The 23,829-nt window shown below is 44.1% G+C and overlaps 1 protein-coding gene across 8 annotated transcripts in view; it reads right to left on the bottom strand.

Annotated features, from left to right (window-relative positions):
- Window positions 1–216: 216 nt before the first annotated feature.
- The window catches only part of immp1l (inner mitochondrial membrane peptidase subunit 1), a 37,568-nt gene continuing 13,955 nt past the window's right edge, over window positions 217–23,829 (bottom strand). For 3 of the 8 annotated variants that reach the window (XM_060941837.1, XM_060941835.1, XM_060941840.1), the window contains 4 exons: window positions 14,128–14,216; window positions 10,905–11,031; window positions 9,333–9,443; window positions 4,877–5,056 (listed from right to left, as the gene is read on the bottom strand). In XM_060941837.1, coding sequence (XP_060797820.1) covers window positions 4,967–5,056; window positions 9,333–9,443; window positions 10,905–11,031; window positions 14,128–14,216 — 417 coding nt within the window. In that variant the 3' untranslated portion in view covers window positions 4,877–4,966. Of the gene's footprint in view, window positions 592–1,583; window positions 1,765–4,876; window positions 5,057–9,332; window positions 9,444–10,904; window positions 11,032–14,127; window positions 14,217–23,829 lie in introns of those variants that run through there. The other 5 variants (XM_060941839.1, XM_060941838.1, XM_060941842.1 and 2 more) reach the window with 4 other exon arrangements.

Here is a 23,829-nt window from a genome sequence, read left to right as displayed (position 1 = left end):
GGTTGTCTGTGTCTATGTGTCAGCCCTGTGATGACCTGGCGACTTGTCCAGGGTGTACCCCGCCTTTCGCCCGTAGTCAGCTGGGATAGGCTCCAGCTTGCCTGCGACCCTGTAGAAGGATAAAGCGGCTAGAGATAATGAGATGAGATATATACACACACACACACACACACACACACACACACACAGAGTTAGACCCATATATATTTGGACACGGACACAAATTTTGTTTTTTTACCCGTTTACTGAAACATATTCAAGTTATAGTTATATAATGGACATAGACAAAGTCCAGACTTTCAGCTTTCATTTGAAGGTATCCACATTAAAATTGGATGAAGGGTTTAGGAGTTTCAACTCCTTAACATGTGCCGCCCTGTTTTTAAAGGGACCAAAAGTAACTGGACAATTGACTCAAAGGCTATTTCATGGGCAGGTGTGGGAAATTCCTTCATCATGTCATTCTCAATTAAGCAGATAAAAGGCCTGGAGTTGATTTGAGGTGTGGTGCTTGCATTTGGAAGATTTTGTTGTGAAGAAAACATGCAGTCAAAGGAGCTCTCCATGCAGGTGAAACAAGCCATCCTTAAGCTGCGAAAACAGAAAAAACCCATCCGAGAAATTGCTACAATATTAGGAGTGGCAAAATCTACAGTTTGGTACATCCTGAGAAAGAAAGAAAGCACTGGTGAACTCATCAATGCAAAAAGACCTGGACGCCCACAGAAGACAACAGTGGTGGATGATCGCAGAATAATTTCCACGGTGAAGAGAAAACCCTTCACAACAGCCAACCAAGTGAACAACACTCTCCAGGAAGTAGGCGTATCAATATCCAAATCTACCATAAAGAGAAGACTGCATGAAAGTAAATGCAGAGGGTTCACTGCACGGTGCAAGCCTCAAGAATAAAAAGGCTAGATTGGACTTTGCTAAAAAAGATCTAAAAAAGCCAGCACAGTTCTGGAAGAACATTCTTTGGACAGATGAAACCAAGATCAACCTCTACCAGAATGATGGAAAGAAAAAAGTATGGCGAAGGCATGGTACAGCTCATGATCCAAAGCATACCACATCATCTGTAAAACACGGCGGAGGCAGTGTGATGGCTTGGGCATGCATGGCTGCCAGTGGCACTGGGTCACTAGTGTTTATTGATGATGTGACGCAGGACAGAAGCAGCCGGATGAATTCTGAGGTATTCAGAGACATACTGTGTGCTCAAATCCAGCCAAACTGATTGGTCGGCGTTTCATAATACAGATGGACAATGACCCAAAACATAAAGCCAAAGCAACCCAGGAGTTTATTAAAGCAAAGAAGTGGAATATTCTTGAATGGCCAAGTCAGTCACCTGCTCTCAACCCAATTGAGCAGCATTTCACTTGTTAAAGACTAAACTTCAGACAGAAAGGCCCACAAACAAACAGCAACTGAAAACCGCTGCAGCAAAGGCCTGGCAGAGCATTAAAAAGGAGGAAACACAGCCAATGACAGGCTATTTTGACCTATTTTGACAGGCTGTGTGGTTTTATGTATCATGTCTACTTCCCCTCTAAAATTAACAGGCACAGTGTGGCAGCTGAGATGAAGTTGTCATTTATTATGGTGAATAAAATACAAACAAGCTCACAGTCCAAAATATAAGTTTATTTAAAAAAGGATATGAAGGGGAGATCATTGTGGTTGCTGTTAATCAGTGCGCAAAATGCGTCCGGCATTGGGACTCTCGTTTAGCATGCCAGCACTGTGTGGAGGCCACAGCTGCAAAATAAAACACATAAAAGTACAAATACTACTGAGAAGCATGTAAAAGTATTTCCATCCACGGCCATGTTTCCTTTAAATCATAAGCATGTCTGGTTATGGGCTAAAGAAATTAGACTGTATGTACAAATATTTTAAATATGCAGGCATTCTTATTAGTCTTCCTATTCACTTTAGTTTAATTTGATGTACTGCTTGGCAAAAATACAAGTGCAATATTATCTAAATAATATTAACTAGGCTAATCAGCTGCCAAACCACAGTATTGCACCAACTTTAACTAACTAATTAACTTATTTAACTTTAACTACTGCTGTAGAGACAATGTTATCAAAAACATACCCATGAAAATTTGCTAGTGCTCAACATGACATTAAATCAAAAATATAAAATGTAGAGACCTCTCTGGTAGAAACCTGTTATTCTGAGCAACTTATAGGAGATACGCAGAACCTTTATTTTTAAATACATTTCTGAGTGGATAGTATCTCCATCCTTGACTTTTGTAGGCTGCATAAATGGGAATTAAAAATATATATACATTTTTGACAGTTAAAATCAACTGCAAAGTTGTCATTGGAGCTGCCCTGCTGAGCCGGCCAGCCCTGAGTGCGTGATGTCACAGCAGGAACCGGTTTTAAGGCCGAGGCCTTTGACAGCTATAGACCAAAGTCATATAAATAATAAAAATTTATGGTGAAAGTAAGAAATACTGTTACCGACTTGCTGAACTAAGACTGATTTGACTTTATTGATTGTGCGTTGACTCTTATTAAAACAGGATAGGTGTTATAACTTATGCAACATACATGTACATGCATGCATTTTCACTGATAAAACGTAAAAGGCTCATTAAATAATCAGATGAACTGAGACAATCACATTCTGAAGCAAATTAAATAATCTTATACTGGTAACTTAAACACACAATACAAGTTACATGTATTAATCTAAATGCAGGTAAACAGCGAGTGTTGTTTTGTATCCAAATGAGAGTCGCATCTTACCCATCTGTGTTCTCGCTTCTTGAAGGCCGACCTTATGGCCGATTGTTTCGAAACAATCTGATTTTCAGTTGTTCATTCAGTTCTCCGTTCATTCGCTTCTTCCACGCAAGGGCGAGATATTGCTGCTGAGGCAAGCATATCCAGCGGAGAAATCAGATGGCTGCTCCACTCATTCTCCATTTTCTCCATACCGAGTACTCCGCCATTACTGCTCGGCTCAGGCAATTACTAAAACCCGGGACGTGACATCACCGGTTTTAGCAACAATCGTCGTGGGGAGGTCTCTGCCCGAGTGATATGTCACATCCCGCCCCGGGTTTGAGCAACAACCCTGGGCTCACACTCCGGGAGAACTGGTGCAACTGAACTTACTTTCCTTTTCTTGTAGTTTTCTTTTCCTTTAATTGTTGGTACTGCACCCTCTTTTAATACGGCCTCATAGCCAACAATCCTCAACAGATCAGAGGTCTCATACGAGTCTTCAGTAGAATGTGCAGAGGAGAGAGTAGGAGCCCAATGTGCCCATGAACTTCTCGCAAAACGCGTCCAAATCTTTGAAGTTTGAGCATTCTTGGGCCAAGAATGCAACGTAAATCCACCTTCTGTCGTGTTGCTGCACCTGCCAGCAACACATCTATGGGGCATGGCTATAAATTAGCTCAAAATGGAGGCTCGAAGTTGCAGACAGCTCTGTTTTTTAGTATAACAGAAATGGCGATGAGACCGATTAGCCTTCCTGCTGTGACGTCACAGATGTCAAGGTCATTCATTCAGACCGCTACTTATATGAATCATTTTAATCGTAAAAATTACTATTTTAGATTTATCGTTAATGCTTAAAACTATTCCTGTGCCATTCTTGAGGTCTTAAGGCATTTATAAACAAAAAGTGAGCCCATGGTTCTGCGTATCTCCTTTAAAGAGGCACTGCTCATTAAATGTGGGTGGTTTTTATTTATTTATTTTTAGCTGTAACCTAAATGATATGACTGTACTCTGATGAACCACATCACTGCTGGTGTTAATATTGACAAAATTATAATTTTTTAAATTAAAAATAAATAAATAAAATCAAATCAATCAATCTGCATTTTATGGGTTGAAAATGGCTCAAAATGCCATCTACTGGTTAAAATAATCCTGAACCTTGCAATACCAAAGTAGAGTCACTGTTTGACACCTTCATATTCGAGTTCATTAATGTAAAATAAAATTTATCAATGTAAGTTTGACTTAGCTAACATTGGACATGAATATATATGACATCAGTTAAAAATACAGTATACTATTAGAAATGCCATTAAAAGGTTTTGGTGAAAAATCTCTCAAAAATTAAATGACTGAAATTTGGCTGAATGAGGAAAAAAAAAAAACACAAGCTAAAAGTCTACCATCCAGCAGAGTTTTTATGACTGACAGTTTCAAATTGTCCTTTAAACTTACTTGGCCATATTGAGAGTGGAGTTAGGTGAATATTTAAGACTGAAACTGTCTACCTCAATCTCCAGACCTCAGTTGTAACTATTAAGCCCAACTGTCTGACAGTTTGATGTAACCTCAATAGCCGTGTTTCCATTAACCTGCTTTGAAACTGCGAACTAAAAAACAAGTAATGGAAACGTGAATTTCGAAAAAGCTCTCCAATGTTGCAAAAAAAAAAAAAAAGTTTTTTATGCTCGCATGAGGGTGGTTTAAGGCAGCATGGTGGTGCAGTGGTTAGCACTGTCACCTCACAGCAAGAAGGTTCTGGGTTCAAGCCCAGTGGCTGACTGGGGCTTTTCTGTGTGGAGTTTGCATGTTCTCCCTGTCTCTGTGTGGATTTCCTCCGAGTGCTCCAGTTTCCTCCCAAAGATATGTGGATTAGGTTGATTGGCTACTCTAAATTGTCCATAGGTGTGAATGTGTACCTGCCACCAGATGAAGGTCTGGGTCCATCTGGTGTGCAATAATTGCCCAAGAGAATTCATGGATACATGTTGGCACCTCGAAATAGACAAGACAACAAGCTTTTATTTAAAATCACACGTACACTCAAGCACAGTGAAATGTCTCCTCTGCATTTAACCCATCTGAAGCAGTGAACACACACACACACACACACACACACACGCAATGAGCACACACACATACCCAGAGCAGTGGGCAGCTATGCTACAGTGCCCGGGAAGCAGTTGGGGGTTAGGGTGTCTTGCTCAAGGGCACTTCAGCCCAATCATCAGGCCATGGTCGCCCCATGTTAACCTCACCTGCATGTCTTTGGACTGTAGGGGAAACCAGAGCACCTGGAGGAAACCCATGCAAACACAGTGAGAACATGCAAACTCCATACAGAAAGCCCCAATCGGCCACTGGGCTTGAATTCAGAACCTTCTTGCTGTCAAGCAACAGTGGACCATTACTAGAGGATATTGGTGTGGTGTCCACCACCGCGCCGCCTCGCCCATCGTATCATTAGGCATATCAGGTGAAAATTCAAATTCTATCCAAATTGCTTGAAACTGCTCTCATTGAATTCAGAATTGAATGCAGAACAACATACTTCTCATAGAATTAAAATGTTTCTCCATTCTTGAGATATTACAAATCAAAGATCGAAAAAAAGGCTTAATTTTTAGAAAACTGCCAAAATATTCTGCATGAGGATCACATGGTCCAAAATGGGCCTCATTAACCAATGAGATCAAGTGTTTCTTCTTAATAACTTTTCTATCTTTCCAAGATATTTACATAGAAATTAGCAGGCACATAGATGGTTGTATAGTGAATACAAAGTTTAAAAAAATTAGTAAAAACAAATGATGCAAATTAGTATTGAATTAGTATTAGTTATGCTAATTAGGTAAAAATGCTAAATCAGTACAACTTTCTTCTTCAAAGTTTCAACAAATGGATTTATTTATGCAATATGAATCTGATCTTAACTCTCATTTATACATCACAAAGGAGAAATCAACATTAATTACAATTACAAATACAATTATAAAATGTGCATAAATAATTTTCCCCCTCCTCTCTTCCCCATATCTTATTCTTTTTATATGTAAATACTTAATTTATTTTATCTAGAAGTTTTTCTCCATTTTTTTTCCTCTGTTTATCTGTAACGATGCTGCTGGAATCTTAATTTCCCTGAGGGAACCCACCCAAAAGGATCAATAAAGTTTTATCTAATCTAATCTAATCTAATCTAATCTAATCTAATCTAATCTAATCTAATCTAATCTAATCTAATCTAATTAAGCATTTAATGTCATTCACATCTACCGTTCTCTATCAAAATAAAAAAGTAACAAAATCTTTCTAATCCCCTCTTTGTGCTCTGTAGGCCTTTGCATTTCTAAGTAGGGCCTACTAGTGTTTATATGAAAGAATATAAATGATCATTTCGATTAATAGTCACAGCTTTTTGAAGGCGAACCTTGTTTTTCTCAATATTTTTCATCAAAACACCTACAGTTATACTCTAAAATAGTTATTTATTTACAGGAATCAGTTTGATTTGAAAAAATAAGTGGGTAAAGCTACGAAAAGTCACTTCAAAGTCTCCTGTGAATCATAACATCAAAACAAGCAGACAGAAAATTTTGCTGAATCCTTTATCAGAAACAGTGAGAGCGAGAGAACATCCCTATAAATAAAAGTTATCTGACTGATATTCACGAGTTATCCTGTGGAAAACCAATCAGAAGAGAGAGAGCCTGACCGCTTTCCTGTGACTCAAAAAGCACTGGCAGTTTCCCGACGTCACACGAGCAGAGTTTTTATTCTGTCGTACCGACTTCAACCTGCCATTACTCCCAAAGTATTGAACAGGCCTGAGTTTCCCAAAGGCATTGCAGCACGAAGTTCACTGTTCAATGATAGAGCGAACTGCACAATGAACACTCTCTCTCCTAGTTAAGACACTCTTAGTGTTAAGAGGCTTTTGGGAAACCCACCGCAGATCTTAACGAGATACATTTCTTTGGAAAGCAGAGATTATAAGCTTTTTAATGATGGTATTCATGATAGAAAATATTCAAGAGTTAAGCAATGACAGATTTGGAAACTTAAATGAGCGTCTACATGCACAGTTTTCACAGCACGGCCAGCAAGCGTCTGATACAAACAAACACCCAGAGGGCTTCTTCATCGTGGCCGGGGACTTCAACCACACCAATTTAAAGACTGTGCTCCCCAGATTCTATAAGAATGTGGACATTAAAACAAGGAAGGGCAGAACACTAGACCAGGTCTACACCAACATTTCTGGAGCCTACAAAGCCCGCCCCTCCTCTCACCTCGGACACTCAGACCATCTTTCCCTGTTCCTGACACCAGCTTACAAGCCCCTCATCTGCAGGTCTAAGCCACAGTACAAGTCCATGCAGTGCTGGACTGAGGAGGCCACACTATCCTTGCAGGACTATTTTGAGGACACCATATGGAAGCTCTTTAAGGAACCAGACATTGAGCTCCACACCTCCTCTGTACTGTCATACATCAGTTTCTGCATGGACAATGTAACAACAAGGAAATGGGTGAAAATAATCCCCAACCAGAAACCCTGGTTTAACACCAATATCAGAGCATTACTCCAGGCCAGGGATTCAGCACTGAGGTCAGGAGACAGGGAGGTCTACAGGAAGGCTAGAGTGGACCTGAACAGAGGCATCAAGGCTACTAAAACAAAATACAGAGAGCAGATAGAGGCCAATTTGAGGGAAAACAACCCCCACTCCATGTGGAAAGGCATCCAGAACATTACAGACTACAAACAATGCCACAACACCCCCTCCCCCACTGACATTTCTCTTCCAGACCAACTTAACATTTTTTTTCTCCCGCTTTGAAGAGGACAGCAAACAGGCAGAGGACACACAGCTGACACCATCAGAGCATGACCAGCCCCCCACCATCCACCAACACCAGGTACTGCGAGTCCTGCAAGGCATCGACACCAGCAAAGCACCAGGACCGGATGGAGTACCAGGGAGGGTGCTGAAATCATGTGCCCATCAGCTTGCTGCTGTATTTACTAACATCTAACTGTTTGCTGCAGCAAGCCACAGTCCCCACCCGCCTGAAAACTGCCACCATAATCCCCGTGCCCAAATCCTCTGCCATCACGGAGTTAAATGATTACCGGCCTGTGGCCCTGACACCGGTGATTATGAAATGTATGGAGAGACTGGTGTTACAGCATGTCAAGGCCCATATTCCACCTGGCTTTGACCAACATCAGTTCGCCTACAGGTCCAACAGATTCACAGACGACGCCATCTCCATCGCCCTCCACACCACTCTCAGACACATTGAAAGTCCCAAAACATACATCAGGATGCTGTTTGTTGACTTCAGTTCAGCATTTAACTCCATCAGCCCCAGCCGACTGATCAGCAAACTGCAGACACTGCAACTTGGAACCTCCCTCTGTCTGTGGATCAAGGACTTCCTGACTAACAGACCCCAGCATGCCAGGATGGGCACCTCCACATCCTCCACCATCGTCCTCAATACCGGTGTTCCTCAGGGCTGTGTTCTGAGTCCAGTCTTGTACATGCTGTACACCCACGACTGTGTTGCCACCCATGGCTCCAACACCCTTATTAAATTTGTGGATGATACAACCATTGCTGGATTGATCAACAATGATGACGAGGCACCATACAGGGAGGAGATCTGAGCACTGGCAGCCTGGTGCAGTGACAACCACCTCAACCTCAACACCAAGAAGACAAAAGAACTCATTGACTTTCGGAAGACAAGGACCACACTACACTCAGGCCTGAGCATCAATGGGGAAGAAGTGGAGCGGGTCAAAAACTTCAAGTTTCTCGGACTGCACATCTCAGAGGACCTGGGCTGGACTGTGAACACCACCCACATTATTAAAAAGGCCCAGCAGCGTCTCTTTTTCCTGAGAACGCTGAAGAGGAACAAACTTCCTCCACCTCTGCTGAAAAACTTTTATCACTGCACAATAGAGAGAGTGTCCTGACCTACGGATGTACAGCGTGGTATGCCAGCTGCACTGCATCCGAGAAGAAACAACTGCAGCAGGTCATCAAGACTGCTCAGTGGATCATCGGCTCCCCACTCCTACACCTAGAAGAGATCTACTCGAGCTGGCTCCTTTGACGGGCCACAAAGATCCAGGATGACCCCGCCCACCCAGGACACACTATTTTCCAACCTCCCCTCTGGCAGACTCCGAGTCATGAGAGCCCGCACCAACAGACTGAAGAACAGCTTCTTCCCCATGGCTGTAAAGAGACTGCTGCAGGAATCATGACCCCCCCACACACACACTACTACCTCCCAGTCAATGGACAATAACTCTTGCACCTCAAATATAGACTGCACTTTTAATACAGACTATATATAACATTTTATCTGCACTTTACTGTTTTTACTATATGTTTAATATATTTTCTTGTGACTGTGACGTGTAGCTGCTAAGAGAGATGCTGCCAAATGGAATTTCGTTGTATTCTTGTACAATGACAAAGCTTCTTCTTCTGATATGCCTAGTGTCCTTCACTTTGATATTGTGCATTTTGTAGTCCGGGGTTTTACCTTTAAACACACTCGTCCTTGTATGAGTCCATAAGGAACAGGACCGTAACTTCGTGAGTCTGTTGAGTTCTGTAAATTATCACCTTCCAGCCACACGTGACCTCTTGGGACCTAAAAAACACACACAAGTGGGAAAATGTTATTCTCATCCAATCTGCATCATTAACATGGGTAAAACGTTGGAACATCAGCTACTCCATCTCTTAGTTAAAATTAAAAATCCAATTCAATACCGGGGCATCTTGAAACATTTCAGTGCCATACATTTTCGGTACAGCAAATGTAAGCATTGCGTGAATGTGTCAGTTTCAATTTAATCAATTTTACAATTTAATCCATTGTCAGTTGATTAAGCCGTTCAACAGGTTTAAGGTTATATCACCGTACTTTTATAATGACAGATTTTGTGATCCATTCCTACACCGTTCAGCAACATATAATGAAACTAGAAAAGCACTCGGAGAGTGCAGACCTCCGCCAAGGCAATCCATTCATAACTTTTTCCGTAACGTTGCTAACAGACAAACCAACAAAGAAACCAACGCTACCGAAAACATAACCTCCTTGGCGGAGGTAAAAAAAATACCAGCGCATCCATTGTTCCTTTCAATACTGAAGCAGTTTCCGGATGATGCGCCCTCTAATGGCCAGAGGCGGAAGCGCAGATAGCAGAGGAGAAAAAAGCAGTCCGAGAGCGCAGAGCTCTGCCAAGAATCTCATCTCATCTCATTATCTGTAGCCGCTTTATCCTGTTCTACAGGGTCGCAGGCAAGCTGGAGCCTATCCCAGCTGACTACGGGCGAAAGGCGGGGTACACCCTGGACAAGTCGCCAGGTCATCACAGGGCTGACACATAGACACAGACAACCATTCACACTCACATTCACACCTACGCTCAATTTAGAGTCACCAGTTAACCTAACCTGCATGTCTTTGGACTGTGGGGGAAACCGGAGCACCCGGAGGAAACCCACGCGGACACGGGGAGAACATGCAAACTCCACACAGAAAGGCCCTCGCCGGCCACGGGGCTCGAACCCAGGACCTTCTTGCTGTGAGGCGACAGCGCTAACCACTACACCACCGTGCCACCCTCTGACAAGAATCCTTTTAAAAAATCCGGAATCCAGAAGGTGATCCCGATCACCGGCAAAATTTAATGGATTGTTACTTGTGCCCAGTCACACCTCTGGAAAAAATTTCAGAGCAATCCGTTCATTACTTTTTCCGTAATGTTGCTAACAGACAAACAAACGAACAAACCAACCAACGCTACCGAAAACATAACCTCCTTGGCGGAGGCAAAAAAATCTATGCATTAGAGTATAACAAAATTAAACATGGCTAATTAACACTCTGGCCAAGAGAGTTAATGAGTTCTGGTGTGAAGGGTTGCCAGGTCTCAAAGATTTCCACCAGAAATATATCTCTCATGTGAAGTGCTGTATGGTGGTTTCTCAGGCTGTGACGGAGTCTTCTGAGTGCAAAACAGTCATATTTGATTCAAGACATCCAGCTACACAAACGTTCAGGTATTACACAGTCAATAACACAAACACAGTTTATACTTACAAAAGTGTGTGTCTTAAATGTATCTGATGGGCTACTGGTGCACACTTTATCTCCTTCCAGTCCAATAACTCGTTTACAGATGTTCATGTGTGGATCAAATGGGCTCTTAGCAATCACTATGTCCCCTCTGAAATAACACACACACACACGCATACACACACATTATTATATATTTGGAAACTTCCAGTTCATGAGTGAGGAATCTAAAATCTAAGGCCATCTGTTTACAACCCCAAATCAGAAAAAATTGAGACGGTATGTGGAAATTGAAATTAAAACTTTGTAAATAATTTTTGATCTGTATTTGACTCAAAACAATACAACAGTACATTATTTAATGTTTCACCGCATGAACTTTGTTTTTTTTCAAAATAAACACTTCAATTTTGATTCACGCAACACATTTTTAAAAAGTTGGGACAGTAAAGCATGTACCACTTTATAATGTTCCCGCTCCTTCTCACAACACTTAAAAGATGTTTAGGGACTGAAGACTCCAAGTGATGAAGTGTTACAGATGTTATTTTGTCCCATTCTTCCTGAAAACAGGTCTTAAGGTCTGTAACAGTACGGGGTCATCACTGTCTTTCATTTCAAAATTCTCCACACATTCTCTATTGATCATCACCGTCATGGACACGCCCTCTTCTTCCACAGCCACGCCTTTGTAATGTGTGCAGAATGTGGTTTTGCATCGTTTTCTTGAAATCGCCCTGGAAAAGATTTCGTCTTGAAGGCAGCAGATGTTGCTCTAAAATCTCACTGTACTTTTCTGCATTAATGCTCCATCACAGAAGTGTAAGTTACCTTTGCCGAGGACACTGACAACACCATACAGAGCCTAATCTAGGAATTTGAAAATAGGGGACAGATCCCTCACTAGTTGTAGAAACAGGGGACAGAAAATATTAACCTGGGTAAAAATATCCCTCATTTGTTCCAGTTAGTGGGGACAGAAAAATAAGTAATACATTGTTAGATATTTTCAAGAGTACATCTATAAACAGAACACTTTTATTAATCTTTACTTTTAGAATATCATTAACATAATACTAAATTGAACTTTCAACAAGAAAAATTAAACAAATTACTCAAAAAAAACAACAACTAGCAATCATGTAGAATGTGTAAGATTACCAGGACTACAAAAATGCAGAAAAACAGGCTTTACTGATCCAAATGCTCCTGTTGGTTCAAAAGTTAAAGTGCAGAGAACCTCACAGCACAACATGAAGTTACCTTAAAATATAATATAAATGCCTCAGCTTTCATGTAAGAAAAAAAAAAAAAACTATTAATACTAGTACTGTGTGCAGGCAGTCTCTCCTGAAGACTAAATTAAACAATAATTATAAACTAATAAAATAAATGGCTCAGGCTTCATAGAAGAAAAAAAACAATTTGAACAGAATCTCACAGTATGATGCTGAAGCTGCCTAAACAATGGAAAATAAAATACCATTTTAGCAAAAATGTTGGCATCCATTAATTTCTTGTATTAAGTAAAAAAAAAAAAAAAAGTGCACACAGTGCTTCACTGCAGTGTTGCCAGATACTGATGACGTTTTCCAGCCTAAATATATGTTCAAAAGCCGCCAAAATCCACTTAAAACCGCCCAATCTGGCAACACTGCGCACATGCTGCTTCTCTTGAACGTATACACAGAAGTAAGGCGGATAGTAGTTTGTCGACGTCACTGCAAGATGACGCCAACGATTGGTCAAATTTGCGGGAAAGTTGCGGTGATTGGATAGAATTGCAACACCGCCCTGAATTCGTGGGGATTGGTTGAATTTGCGTTGATGTTGCAAATCGCGAAATCCTGGAGGGTCTGAATGTTATGTTTGGATGAGACAGAACGATATGCCATGTGCTTTTGGGTATTTTTTTAAAACACTTCACACGATTGGTTGAGATACACTGTCTTCCGGTTCAGTGACCAATGATATAATAGTTCACAAAACTGTTTTACCCGCTAAATAAACCATTCGGAATACTTCGGTCCTTTCCGATAGGTGTGTAAACAACGCTATATTTACCGCAGTGCTTGCTAGCTGGTGCTGACAAATTGATACGCACAAGATTCAGTAAAGCGCGACTACACGCTCTCTACTTATAAATGCACGACAGAATGAATAGATACGCAACATCACTCTCGCGCCCAAAAAGTGGATGTGCGACAGACAGATAAAAAACGCGTATTATCGCATATTACGCGCCCTAGATTAGGCTCTGACCATACCATGACACACCCTGGCTTTTGGACTTGTTCCTGATAACAGTCTGGATGGCCCTTTTCGTCTTCAGAGCACACAGCATCCATTTCTTCCAAGAAATAGTCCTGGAATACTGATTCGTCTGACCACAATACACGTTTCCACTGTGTGATGGTCCATCCCAGACGCCTCCAAGCCAAGAGAAGTCAACAGCGTTTCTGGACACAGTTGACATAAGGCTTCATTTTGTACTGTAAAAGTTTTAACTGGTGTTTGTGGATGTAACTCCGTATTGTTGCTTGATAAAGGTTTGTCAAAGTAATCCCAAGACCATGTGGTTCTATCAGTTGTAGATGAATGATGGTTCTTGATGCAGCGCTGTCTGAGGGATCAGAGATTACAAGTGTTCAGATTAGGCGTGAGCCCTTTATGCACCGAAATTCCTCCAGATTCCTTGAATCGTTTAATGATATATGTACTGTAGAGGATGAAATATCCAAATCCCTTCCTAGCTTTCTTTGAGGAACATTGTTTTTAAACATTTCAATAATTTTCTCACACATTTATTGACAAACTGGAGATAATCAACCCATCTTTGCTCCTCAAAGACTAGGCCTTTCCTGGATACTGATTTTGTACCAAATCATGATTACAATCCTCTGTTGACATCACTGGTTTCAAATCACATCATTATTTAATTGTTTTGCCTCATTACTAGCCCTAAATTGCCCCCGTCCCAACTTTTTTTGGAATGAATTGCAGGACTGAAATGCAGGAATGGATGTATATTAACAAATGAAATTAAGTTGACCAACAAAACATATTGGGTTCATTTTGTCTGCAATGAAATACAAGTTCAAGTACATTTAGAAATGACCGCTTCTTTTTTTTAATTTACATTTTCTGATTTGGGGTTTTTATAGTTTAAAACAAACACACACACACACACACACACACACACACACACACACACACACTTCACTTTGACCCAGCAAACAACACTCACTTCTCAATGCGATATATGTGTCTACTGAGGCGTTCTGAAAACACAACGTCGTGATTAGTGATGGTTGGCTCCATTGACGGTCCTGAACACTGCACAGGGAATTAACAAAAAAAAACCATAAACACACACTTACCAAATACAAATTTTCACTTGTAAACCATTTTATTCATCAAACAACTAAAAACAAGTCAGACTAGAAAATGGATTGAAAATGTAATTAACCAAGTTGCATATTGCATGGCAATATAACAAAAATATAATATTTCAGTCTGAACAAAGACACATTTGACTAAAAGTGTAAATGCATGAGGTTAAAATCAGAATGCAAATAAGCTGCATGAAATACACTGAAGTCAGGCGCTATTAGATGTTCTTTATTTAATGCTAAGACTTGTTTAGTTAAAGCTAATGTCTATTAGCTCACATATAAGCACAAACAATATAGTCAGGAGCAGTTATCACTTTAACTCTATCAGTACGGAGTGAAACTGATGCTCACCCTACAGGCATGCAGTACCCAGGACAATCCTGTACGAATCTTTTTTTTTCCCCCCCATCTGTTTACTGCCGTCAGTCTGAGTGTTTGCTCACTTCCTATTTACCTCAAAATCAGCTGACAGTGTGTTCGGTCGGACCAAGTGGCCAATGTGTCAAATTATTATTCCTGAAGTATACACAATAATACGAATCTTTATTTTTCCACAGGCTACTATGATTCTTGTCAAAACCTCGATGACAAAGTCATGTTGTGACCTTATGACATGGTATCCAGCGAGCAGTCATCTTAGGGTATGGCATTTGGATCATATTCAATCGAAAACTTGCAGAGCAGAAAGGAAGCGAAGGACTCAGCTCTAATCTCAATCCTCTGACTGAAGCAGGTCAGCTACGAGTGATGCAACAGCTGCGTGGTAGGCTAGTTTGCCACCGTCTGCTAGTTAGCAGCTGTGCTAGAGTCCTTGGGTGTGAGAATGTCTGTACGTTTGGGTCTGTTCGTAGATGTTTGAATTTGGCTTTTCTTAAAACTCGCCATTCCACTGTTGCTAGTGATTTGTGGTAGTTATTGCATCAACACTTTAGCTATTACAAATACACATGCTGGTTTAATTCATTTGTGACTACCCTTAAACTTCTGTAATTCATAGATATTGTATTGTAAATAAAACCACAAACACTATTTTAATCATTAGAATTTACAGTTTATTTTATTTGTCATATTTAGGTCTTCTTAGTGTCCTGTGGCACGGTGCTTATTCCCCAGGCTGTCTTTCACAATTCCATAAGACCGTGGTTTTCTTTTTGGATATAAAATTTTTTATTTTTATTTGAGAAACATGTTGCTCTTAACTTTATCATGTTACCAGTCTTTATCAACAAACCAAAGTAATTAAAAATAAATAAATAAAGCACTAGCACTCACATCCATCTCCTTATTCCTATGGACCCTTTTCACGTGACGTCACGACAAACGCGGCCGCCATTTTGGACGTGTACTACCAGTAGTTTACCACAGCCAGCATTGAGGAACGGCAGCAAAGAAAGTGTTTATTTTCAGCAAGACTTCCATCATGCCACTATGTTGTTGTGCACCTGGATGTAGTAACCATCAACAAACAAGGCAAGGGTTATCATTTTATCGGATCCCGGTAGATGCTGACCGACGGAGAAGATGGATAGCGGCATACCAGCGCTTGTGTAGTGACCACTTTGTTGGAGGTAAGACGAATAAAATTAGCCAGAAAAGGCATTACATTGCTGTTAACATTCCATTCTAGTTTACTGTAATTATGATCTGGCAGCTATTTACACCGGATCCAGTGTAACTAGCCGCCGGAGCCAACGTCCGAGGTTCCGGAGCGCGCTCGCTCGCGGCCCGGCCGGAGCCGGCGGCCGCGGAGCCGGCGCGCGCGCGCTCACGGCCCGGCCGGACCCGGCGGCCGCGGAGCCGGCGCGCGCGCACTCGCGGCCCGGCCGGACATTGGCTCCGGCAGCTATTTACACTGGATCCGGTGTAAATAGCTGCCAGATCATAATTACAGTAAACTAGTAAATACAGTTTTCTGCATCTCGCTCCTTTTTCTTTTGTTTGTCGCCTTCCTCGCATTCAAACCGATTTGAGCCGAAGTCCACTACATGTCCAAAATGGCGGTCGCGTTTACGAAGGTCACGTGACTGAAAAGGGTCCATACACACACACACACACACACACTTGATCAAGTAGGCAAATTCAAAATAAGTAAGTAAAATGCAAGAAAAAAAAAGCTTATATGCTTTTTTTAAAAATTATCTATGCCTGTGTACACACTCATGTACATCTACATTCCCTTCATCCATACATGTCCATATTCAGGTGTATCCCTATAGAGTCATATTCCCAAACCCCACATGCATATTTCCTATAAATATTATTTAATAAAGGGAAAAAGGAAATAAATAAATAAATAAATAATAACACCACCACCACCAACTTGGAAAACAGACCGAGTCCATAAATCATCTTTTATACATGGACGCTCTCAAGTTGTATGGAAAAGATGAACGTGAGATAGACTCCCTGATAAATACTGTATGGGTGTTCAGCGAGGACATCGGCATGGAGTTGGGGCTGAAGAAGTGCGGAGTGGTTGTCATGAAAAGGGGAAAAGTAGTGAAGTATGAAGGTGTTGATCTACCAGATGGGCGTAGAATGAAAGCCGTTGAAGACGATGGCTACAAGTACTTGGGAGTTCTTGAGTACAATGATCATCTACACAAAGAGATGAAAAGCAAGTTAAAGAGCGAGTATTTCCACAGATTAAAGAAAATACTGAAGTCAAAATTAAATGGAAAGAATGTGATCATGGCCATGAACACGTGGGCAGAGTCAGTCCTATGATATGGGGCAGGTGTGATCAACTGGACTAAAGTGGAATTTGAAAATATGGACAGGAAGACCCGTAAGCAAATGGAATGCTTCATCCGAGAGCAGACGTGGATCGTCTATGGACCCTTTTCACGTGACGTCACGACAAACACGGCCGCCATTTTGGACGTGTACTACCAGTAGTTTACCACAGCCAACATTGAGGAACGGCAGCAAAGAAAGTTTTTACTTTCAGCAAGACTTCCATCATGCCACTATATTGTTGTGCACCTGGATGTAGTAACCATCAACAAACAAGGCAAGGGTTATCATTTTATCGGATCCCGACAGAGAAGATGGATAGCGGCCATTAACAGATTGGCAGCCCACGGCATACCAACGCTTGTGTAGTGACCACTTTGTTGGAGGTAAGACGAATAAAATTAGCCAGAAAAGGCATTACACATTGCTGTTAACATTCTGTGGCGGCGAGTGTGTAACCAAATAGGCTAAAATAACCCATTGTAACCTCTTTGTTCTTCTGTGGTAGCTATTGTTGACTAGCTAATGTCAACAAGTAGCTGGTATGTTACTGTAGCAATGTTTACGTTCAGTCATTAGGATGACTGTTAAAACCTTTCAGTCTCAAGTTTTTCCTTTACTGTATTTATGATCCGGCAGCTATTTACACCGGATCCAGTGTAAATAGCTGTCGGAGCCAACGTCCAAGGTTCCGGAGCGCGCTCCGGCTTGCTCTCCCTCAAATTAAGCAGCGCGCGCCGGCTTGCTCCCGGAGTGCTCCGGCTTGCTCTCCCTCAAATTAAGCAGCGCGCGCCGGCTTGCTCCCGGAGTGCTCCGGCCGAGGTTCCCCTCAAATTAAGCAGCGTGCGCCGGCTTGCTCCCGGAGTGCTCCGGCCGAGGTTCCGGAGCACACTCCGGCCGAGGTTGCCCTCAAATTAAGCAGCGCGCTCCGGCTTGCTCCGGAGCAAGCCGGAGCGCGCTCCGTAACCTCGGCCAGAGCACTCCTGGAGCAAGCCGAAGCGCGCTCTGGAACCTCGGCCGGAGCACTCCTGGAGCAAGCCGGAGCGCGCTCCGGAACCTCGGACGTTGGCGTGTATGTGTATGGCGATGGGTTTTTAATGACATAGGTATACAGATCATGTGGGCCGAAGTCAGGTAAAGACGAGGGCTTCGTGTACTTCCGTACGTCAGTGAACAATCCTGGTGGAAGCAGGTAAATGTTGTTCTCTAAGCCTGCTAACCTCAATTTTTGCAAATACCTCTCCCTCTGCTCGCCCTGTAAATGCCCTACGTCGCTGGATAGTGAAGGTGTTTTCTGCATCTCGCTCCTTTTTATGTTTTTCGTTTGTCGCCTTCCTCACATTCAAACTGATTCGAGCCGAAGTCCACTACATGTCCAAAATGGCGGTCGCGTTTACGAAGGTCACGTGACTGAAAAGGGTCTATACCTTTCTAGAGGACCGGGGGGGTGGTCTCATCAGTGTCGAGGACTGCATGCAGTTGGAGGAGACAGGGCTAGCAAACTATGTGCAATCAAGTAGACAGTCACTGCTTGTTGCAGTTACTAATGAAGGGCTCCCCATCAAAGAAAAGGCTGAGACCCCGAAGCAACTGAAAGAAAGGAAAAGGCTAGAACGGGTACAAGGGTGGAAGAGCAAGCCTCTGCATGGGCAATTCGTGTGCCAAACAGAAGTAGTAAGAGATGAGGCATCTTGGGACTGGCTGAGATCTTAGGAAGGAGACTGAGGGGCTGATCATAGCTTTGCAGGCTCAAGCATTGAGAACGAATGTGATCAAGGCAAAGGTTGAAAAACAAAATCTGTCTCCACTCTGTAGGATGTGCGGGGAGAAGGATGAGACAATATGGCACCTGATCACTGAATGTAGTAAGTTGGCGCAGACAGAGTACAAAAACATCGCCATGATAACGTGGCTAGGATTGTTCACTGGAACATTGCCCGATCTCATGGACTCGAAGTAACAGACAAGTGGTATGAGCATAAGCCCGAAGGGGCAATGGAGAGCAAAGAAGTGAAATTGCTATTATCCAGATGTGTTCCCACATCCAAGCAAGGAGACCAGACCTAGTGGTGATAGATAGAAAGAAGGGTTTGTGCAACATTATTGACATCGCCGTCCCTGGAGACACTGGAGTTGCTGAGAAAGAAAGTGAGAAAATTGATAAGTACAGGACTTGCAAAGGGAGGTAGCAAAGCTATGGAACATTAAAGCAAGTGTGGTTCCAGTGGTGGTGGGCGCGTTGGGCACAGTCATGCCAAACCTAACTAAACACCTCGAGTCAACTGACGTGACCACGAAGATTGAGCTGCTTCAGAAGGCAGCCCTCCTTGGCACAGCACGCCTCCTCAGAAAAGTACTTGAGGCCTAAAGGTTACAAGATGTAGCTTGCCCTCAGTACTGAAATTCGATTCCAGCTACCAACTTATAGCTGTGTAACAATAAATAATAATAATAATAATAATAATAATAATAATACCTCTCCTTGAATCGCCACCTTAAAGTGGTGGAGGGGTTTGAGTGCCTCAGTGATTCTAGGAGCCATGTTGTCGGGGTCATTTGCTCTTGGTAGGGTCTCCCAAGGCAAACCGGTCCTAAATGAGAGGTCAGACAAAGAGTGGTTCTGAAGACCCTTATGAGAGAAACAGCAAGGATCCGAGTGCCCTTGCCCAGACCAGGGATACCGGGGCTCCACCTTGGAGCCAGGCCTGAGGGAGGGGTTAGTTGGCAAGCGCCTGGTGGCCAGGCCTATGTCCGTGGGGCCCAGCCTAGCCCAAATGAGCAACAGAGAACCACTCTCTTGTGGACCCACCACTTGCAGGAGGTGCCATAAGGATCCGCTGCCTTGTGGATTGAGTGGCAGCCAAAGGTGGAGGCCCTGGTGTACTGATCCCCGACTGACAAAACTTGCTTTTGGGACATGGAATGTCACCTTTCTGGTGGGGAAGGAGCCTGAGCTTGTGAGTGAGGTTGAGAGGTACCGACTAGATATAGTTGGGCTAACTTCAACGCACAGCTTGGGCTCTGGAACCAATTTCCTGGAGAGGGGTTGGACTCTCTTCCATGCTGGAGTTGCCAAGGGTGAGCGGCACTGGGCAGGAGTGGGGCTATTGGTAGCCCCCCCCAGTTCGGCGTGCTAGCATCAGAGTTCTCCCCAGTAAATGAGAGGGTCATTTGCCTGTGCCTTCAGGTCAGGGAACAGTCTCTGACTGTCATTTGTGCTTATGCACCAAATGGTGGTTTAGAGTACTAGGCCTTCTTGGAGTCCTTGAGTGGGGTTCTAGACAGACAATGCACCATGAGGGGACTCCACTTTTTCACTGGGAGACCTCAATGCTCATATGGGCAATGACTGTGAGACCTGGAGGGGTGCGACTGGGAGGAACAGCCTGCCCGATCTGAACCCAAGCAGTGTTCTGTTGTTGGACTTCAGTGCCATGCACGGTTTGGCCATAATGAACACCATGTTCAAGCATACGGGTGTCCATAAGTGCATGTGGCACAAGGACACCCTCGGCCATAGATCGATGATTGACTTTGTAGTCGTTTCATCTAATCTGCAACCATATGTCTTGGACATTCGGGTGAAGAGAGGAGCAGAGCTGTCAACTCCTGGTGACACTACCTGGTGTCGAGCTGGATCAGATGGTGGGGGAGGAGGCCGAACAGACCTGGTAGGCCCAAGCGTATAGTGAGGGTATGCTGGGAATGTCTGGCAGAGGCTCCCGTTTGTTGAATCTTCAACTGCCACCTCTGGCAGAGCTTCAACTGCATACCGGGGGAGGATGGGAGACATTGAGTCTGAGTGGACCATGTTCCGTACCTCCATTGCTGAGGCGGCCATGCGACACTATGGCTGCAAGGTTGTTGGTGCCGGTCATGGCGGTAATCCCTGAACCCAGTGGTGGACACCTGCGGTGAGGGGAGCCATCAAGCTGAAGGAGTCCTATCGGGCTTGGTTAGCCTGTGGGTCTCCAGAGGCAGCTGACAGATACCGATGGGCCAAGCGGAACGCGGCTCTGGCAGTCACTGAAGCAAAAACTCGGGTGTGGGAGGAGTTCGGTGAGGCCATGGAAAGCAACTTTCAGCCAGCCTCGAAGAGATTCTGGCAAACCATCCAGCAGCTCAGGAAGGGGAAGCAGTGCTCTGTCCCAACTGTTTACAGTGGGGATGGAATGCTGTTGACCTCAACTGGGGACATCATCCAGCGGTGGAAGGAATACTTCAGGGATCTCCTCAATCCCACCTTCATGTTGTCTGAGGAGGACGCAGGGTCTGAGGGTGCTTGGGAGGACTCCTCCATCACAGAGGCTGAGATTGCCAAGGTGGTTAAACAGCTCCTTGGTGGCCGGGCTTAGGGAGTGGATGAGATTCGTCCAGAGATCCTGAAGGCGCTGGATGTTGTTGGGCTCTCTTGGCTGACATGCCTCTTCAACACTGCATGGAGGTCAGGGACAGTGTCTCTGGATTGGCAGACTGGGGTGGTGGTCCCCCTTTTTAAAAAGGGGGACCGAAGAGTGTGTTCCAACTATAAGGGGATCACACTTCTCGCTATTTGTTTAGTTACTGGATCTTTAATCTTATGTGTTAGTTCCAAGGTTGTCATAGCCGAGGGGTGGCAGTGGGGATAAGCCTCCACGGTCTATAAAAAAAGCTCCTCATGGCATGCGTCTCAAATAGCATCTGAGAACCAAATCCAGCTCCTCATCTGCACATGTGGCTTGGATATAAGCCTGGCAGAACTGCTACTACTGATAGGAGAAGGGGTGGAGGCGGGTAACTGGTGCCTTAAACCGGTGCTTTGGGCAGATGGGGTTCATCAACCTGGGAAGGTAGCCCATCTAAGAGAAGGAAAAAACTGATTTCAAACCTCCTGCCTTGCAACCATACCCATTTATGGGAAAGGCTTCAGGAGTAAACCCTGAGGTTAAATCTGGAGCTGGAGTCCCTAAGGTGGTCTGATGGTGAACTGCAGCGCTTCCAGCAACTCCTGCAGTGCTGCCGTTACCAAACTGCATTGGCTTCTACCTTTCCTTTGGACCACAGCGGCTATGTGGAGAGGGGGGACCTGCTGCATGGGCAACAGCTGATCCTCCATATTACCCTGCCCAGGCCTTGTAGCTCCACTGGAGAGGACACTCCAGTGTCACTGCAAGATGTCGACAACACGGGAAGTGGCAGTTACCAGGTTTAAGCTCATCCGATTGGCGAAGGAAATGAGCATCAGGGGTCACTTCTGATGATGGGAGGGATCATCACATCCCACTGGACAGCTACCACCCGCCTCAAGCTGGGCAGCCCCCAGCCAGTAAGGTGCTATCCCGCCATAGCCTGCTTGGTCCACTGGCTGCGTGGAACTCAGAGAGCCATCTCAAAAGGTAGGCCACAAATTCTGCACTAGGCAACTCAAGAAGAAAGAAAACTCCAGCTCTTAATTTTGCAAGCTGGAACGTCAGGCCTCTCTGCTGATCTGCAGCAAATTGATGATGCCCACAAAACCGCCATCATAGACAAGGAACTCTCATGACTTAATGTTGACATTGCTTGCCTTCAGGAGACTCGACTGGCTGACAGCAAAACTATCAGAGAAGCACCTTCTTTTGGCAAGGGAAGTCCTCAGATGAACCTCGCTAGCACGGTGTTGGCTTTGCTGTCAAGAACATGCTTCTTGCCTGCATTAAGCCTCCATCATCTGGCAGTGAGAGGATCCTAGCACTCTGGCTGGCAACATCCTCAGGCCTAGCCATCATAATCAGTGTGTATGCCCCAACTCTCTACTCCACCCCAGAGGAAAAAGAAGAGTTCTACAAAGCCCTGGAAGAAGTGATATCCAGGATTCCAAAAACTGAAGGCCTCTACTTGCTTGGAGACTTCAATGCTAGAGTGGGAGTTGACCACGAGGCTTGGCCCACCTGCCTTGGTATTAACAGAAAGGGTAAAATCAATGAGAATGGCCAACAACTGCTGGAGCTGTGCTGCTTTCATGACCTATGCGTGACCAACACCTTCTTCAAGAGCAAAGAAATCCATCAGGTGTCTTGGAGACACCCACATTCTCGCCACTGGCACCAGCTAGACTTAGTCATCACCAGGTGAGCAGAACTCACCAGGATCCTCCTCACCCACAGCTATCACAGTGCGGACTGTGACACGGATCACTCTCTCGTGGCCAGCAAGGTGCATGTAGCACCAAAGATGCACCACTCCAAGAAGAAGGGTCACTCACGCATCAACACTTGCGGTGTAAGAAACCCAGAGAAGACGCAGCAGTTCGTCAGTAAGCTGCAAGAGGCCCTTGATGATAAGATGCCTGACAGAGACTCCATTGACACCAAGTGGTCCCACCTCCAAGACGCCGTGTACAAGTCGGCCATCACTGCCTAGGGGAAAAAGGAGTGTAAAAATGCCAACTGGTATGAGGCCCACTGGGAAGAAATGGAGCCCATGACTGAGACCAAGAGGAGAGCCCTCCTAGCTTACAAGCAACGCCTAGCCCTAGTACACTGGAAGCCCTCAAGACTGCCAGGAAAAAAGCCCAGCAGACTGCCCACCACTGTGCCAACATCTACTGGCTGAACCTCTGCAGCAGTATATAGACAGCTGCCGACAACGGGGATGCAAGAGGGAAGTACGAGGGCATCAAGAAGGTGGCAGGCCCATCTACTACCAAGATCGCCCCACTCAAGTCCAAGACGGGTGAAGTTATCACAGACCGGGGAAGCAGCTGCAATGCTGGGTTGAGCATTACCTTGAGCTGTATGCAATCCAGAATCTTGTCACCAACACCACCTAAGATGCCATCCCAGATTTGCCTTTCATGG

The sequence above is a fragment of the Neoarius graeffei genome, chromosome 15 (genome assembly GCF_027579695.1).
Source record: "Neoarius graeffei isolate fNeoGra1 chromosome 15, fNeoGra1.pri, whole genome shotgun sequence".
Lineage (NCBI taxonomy): Eukaryota > Metazoa > Chordata > Actinopteri > Siluriformes > Ariidae > Neoarius > Neoarius graeffei.
Note: the sequence above shows the minus strand (reverse complement) of the source record. Positions and strands in the feature narration are given on the sequence as shown.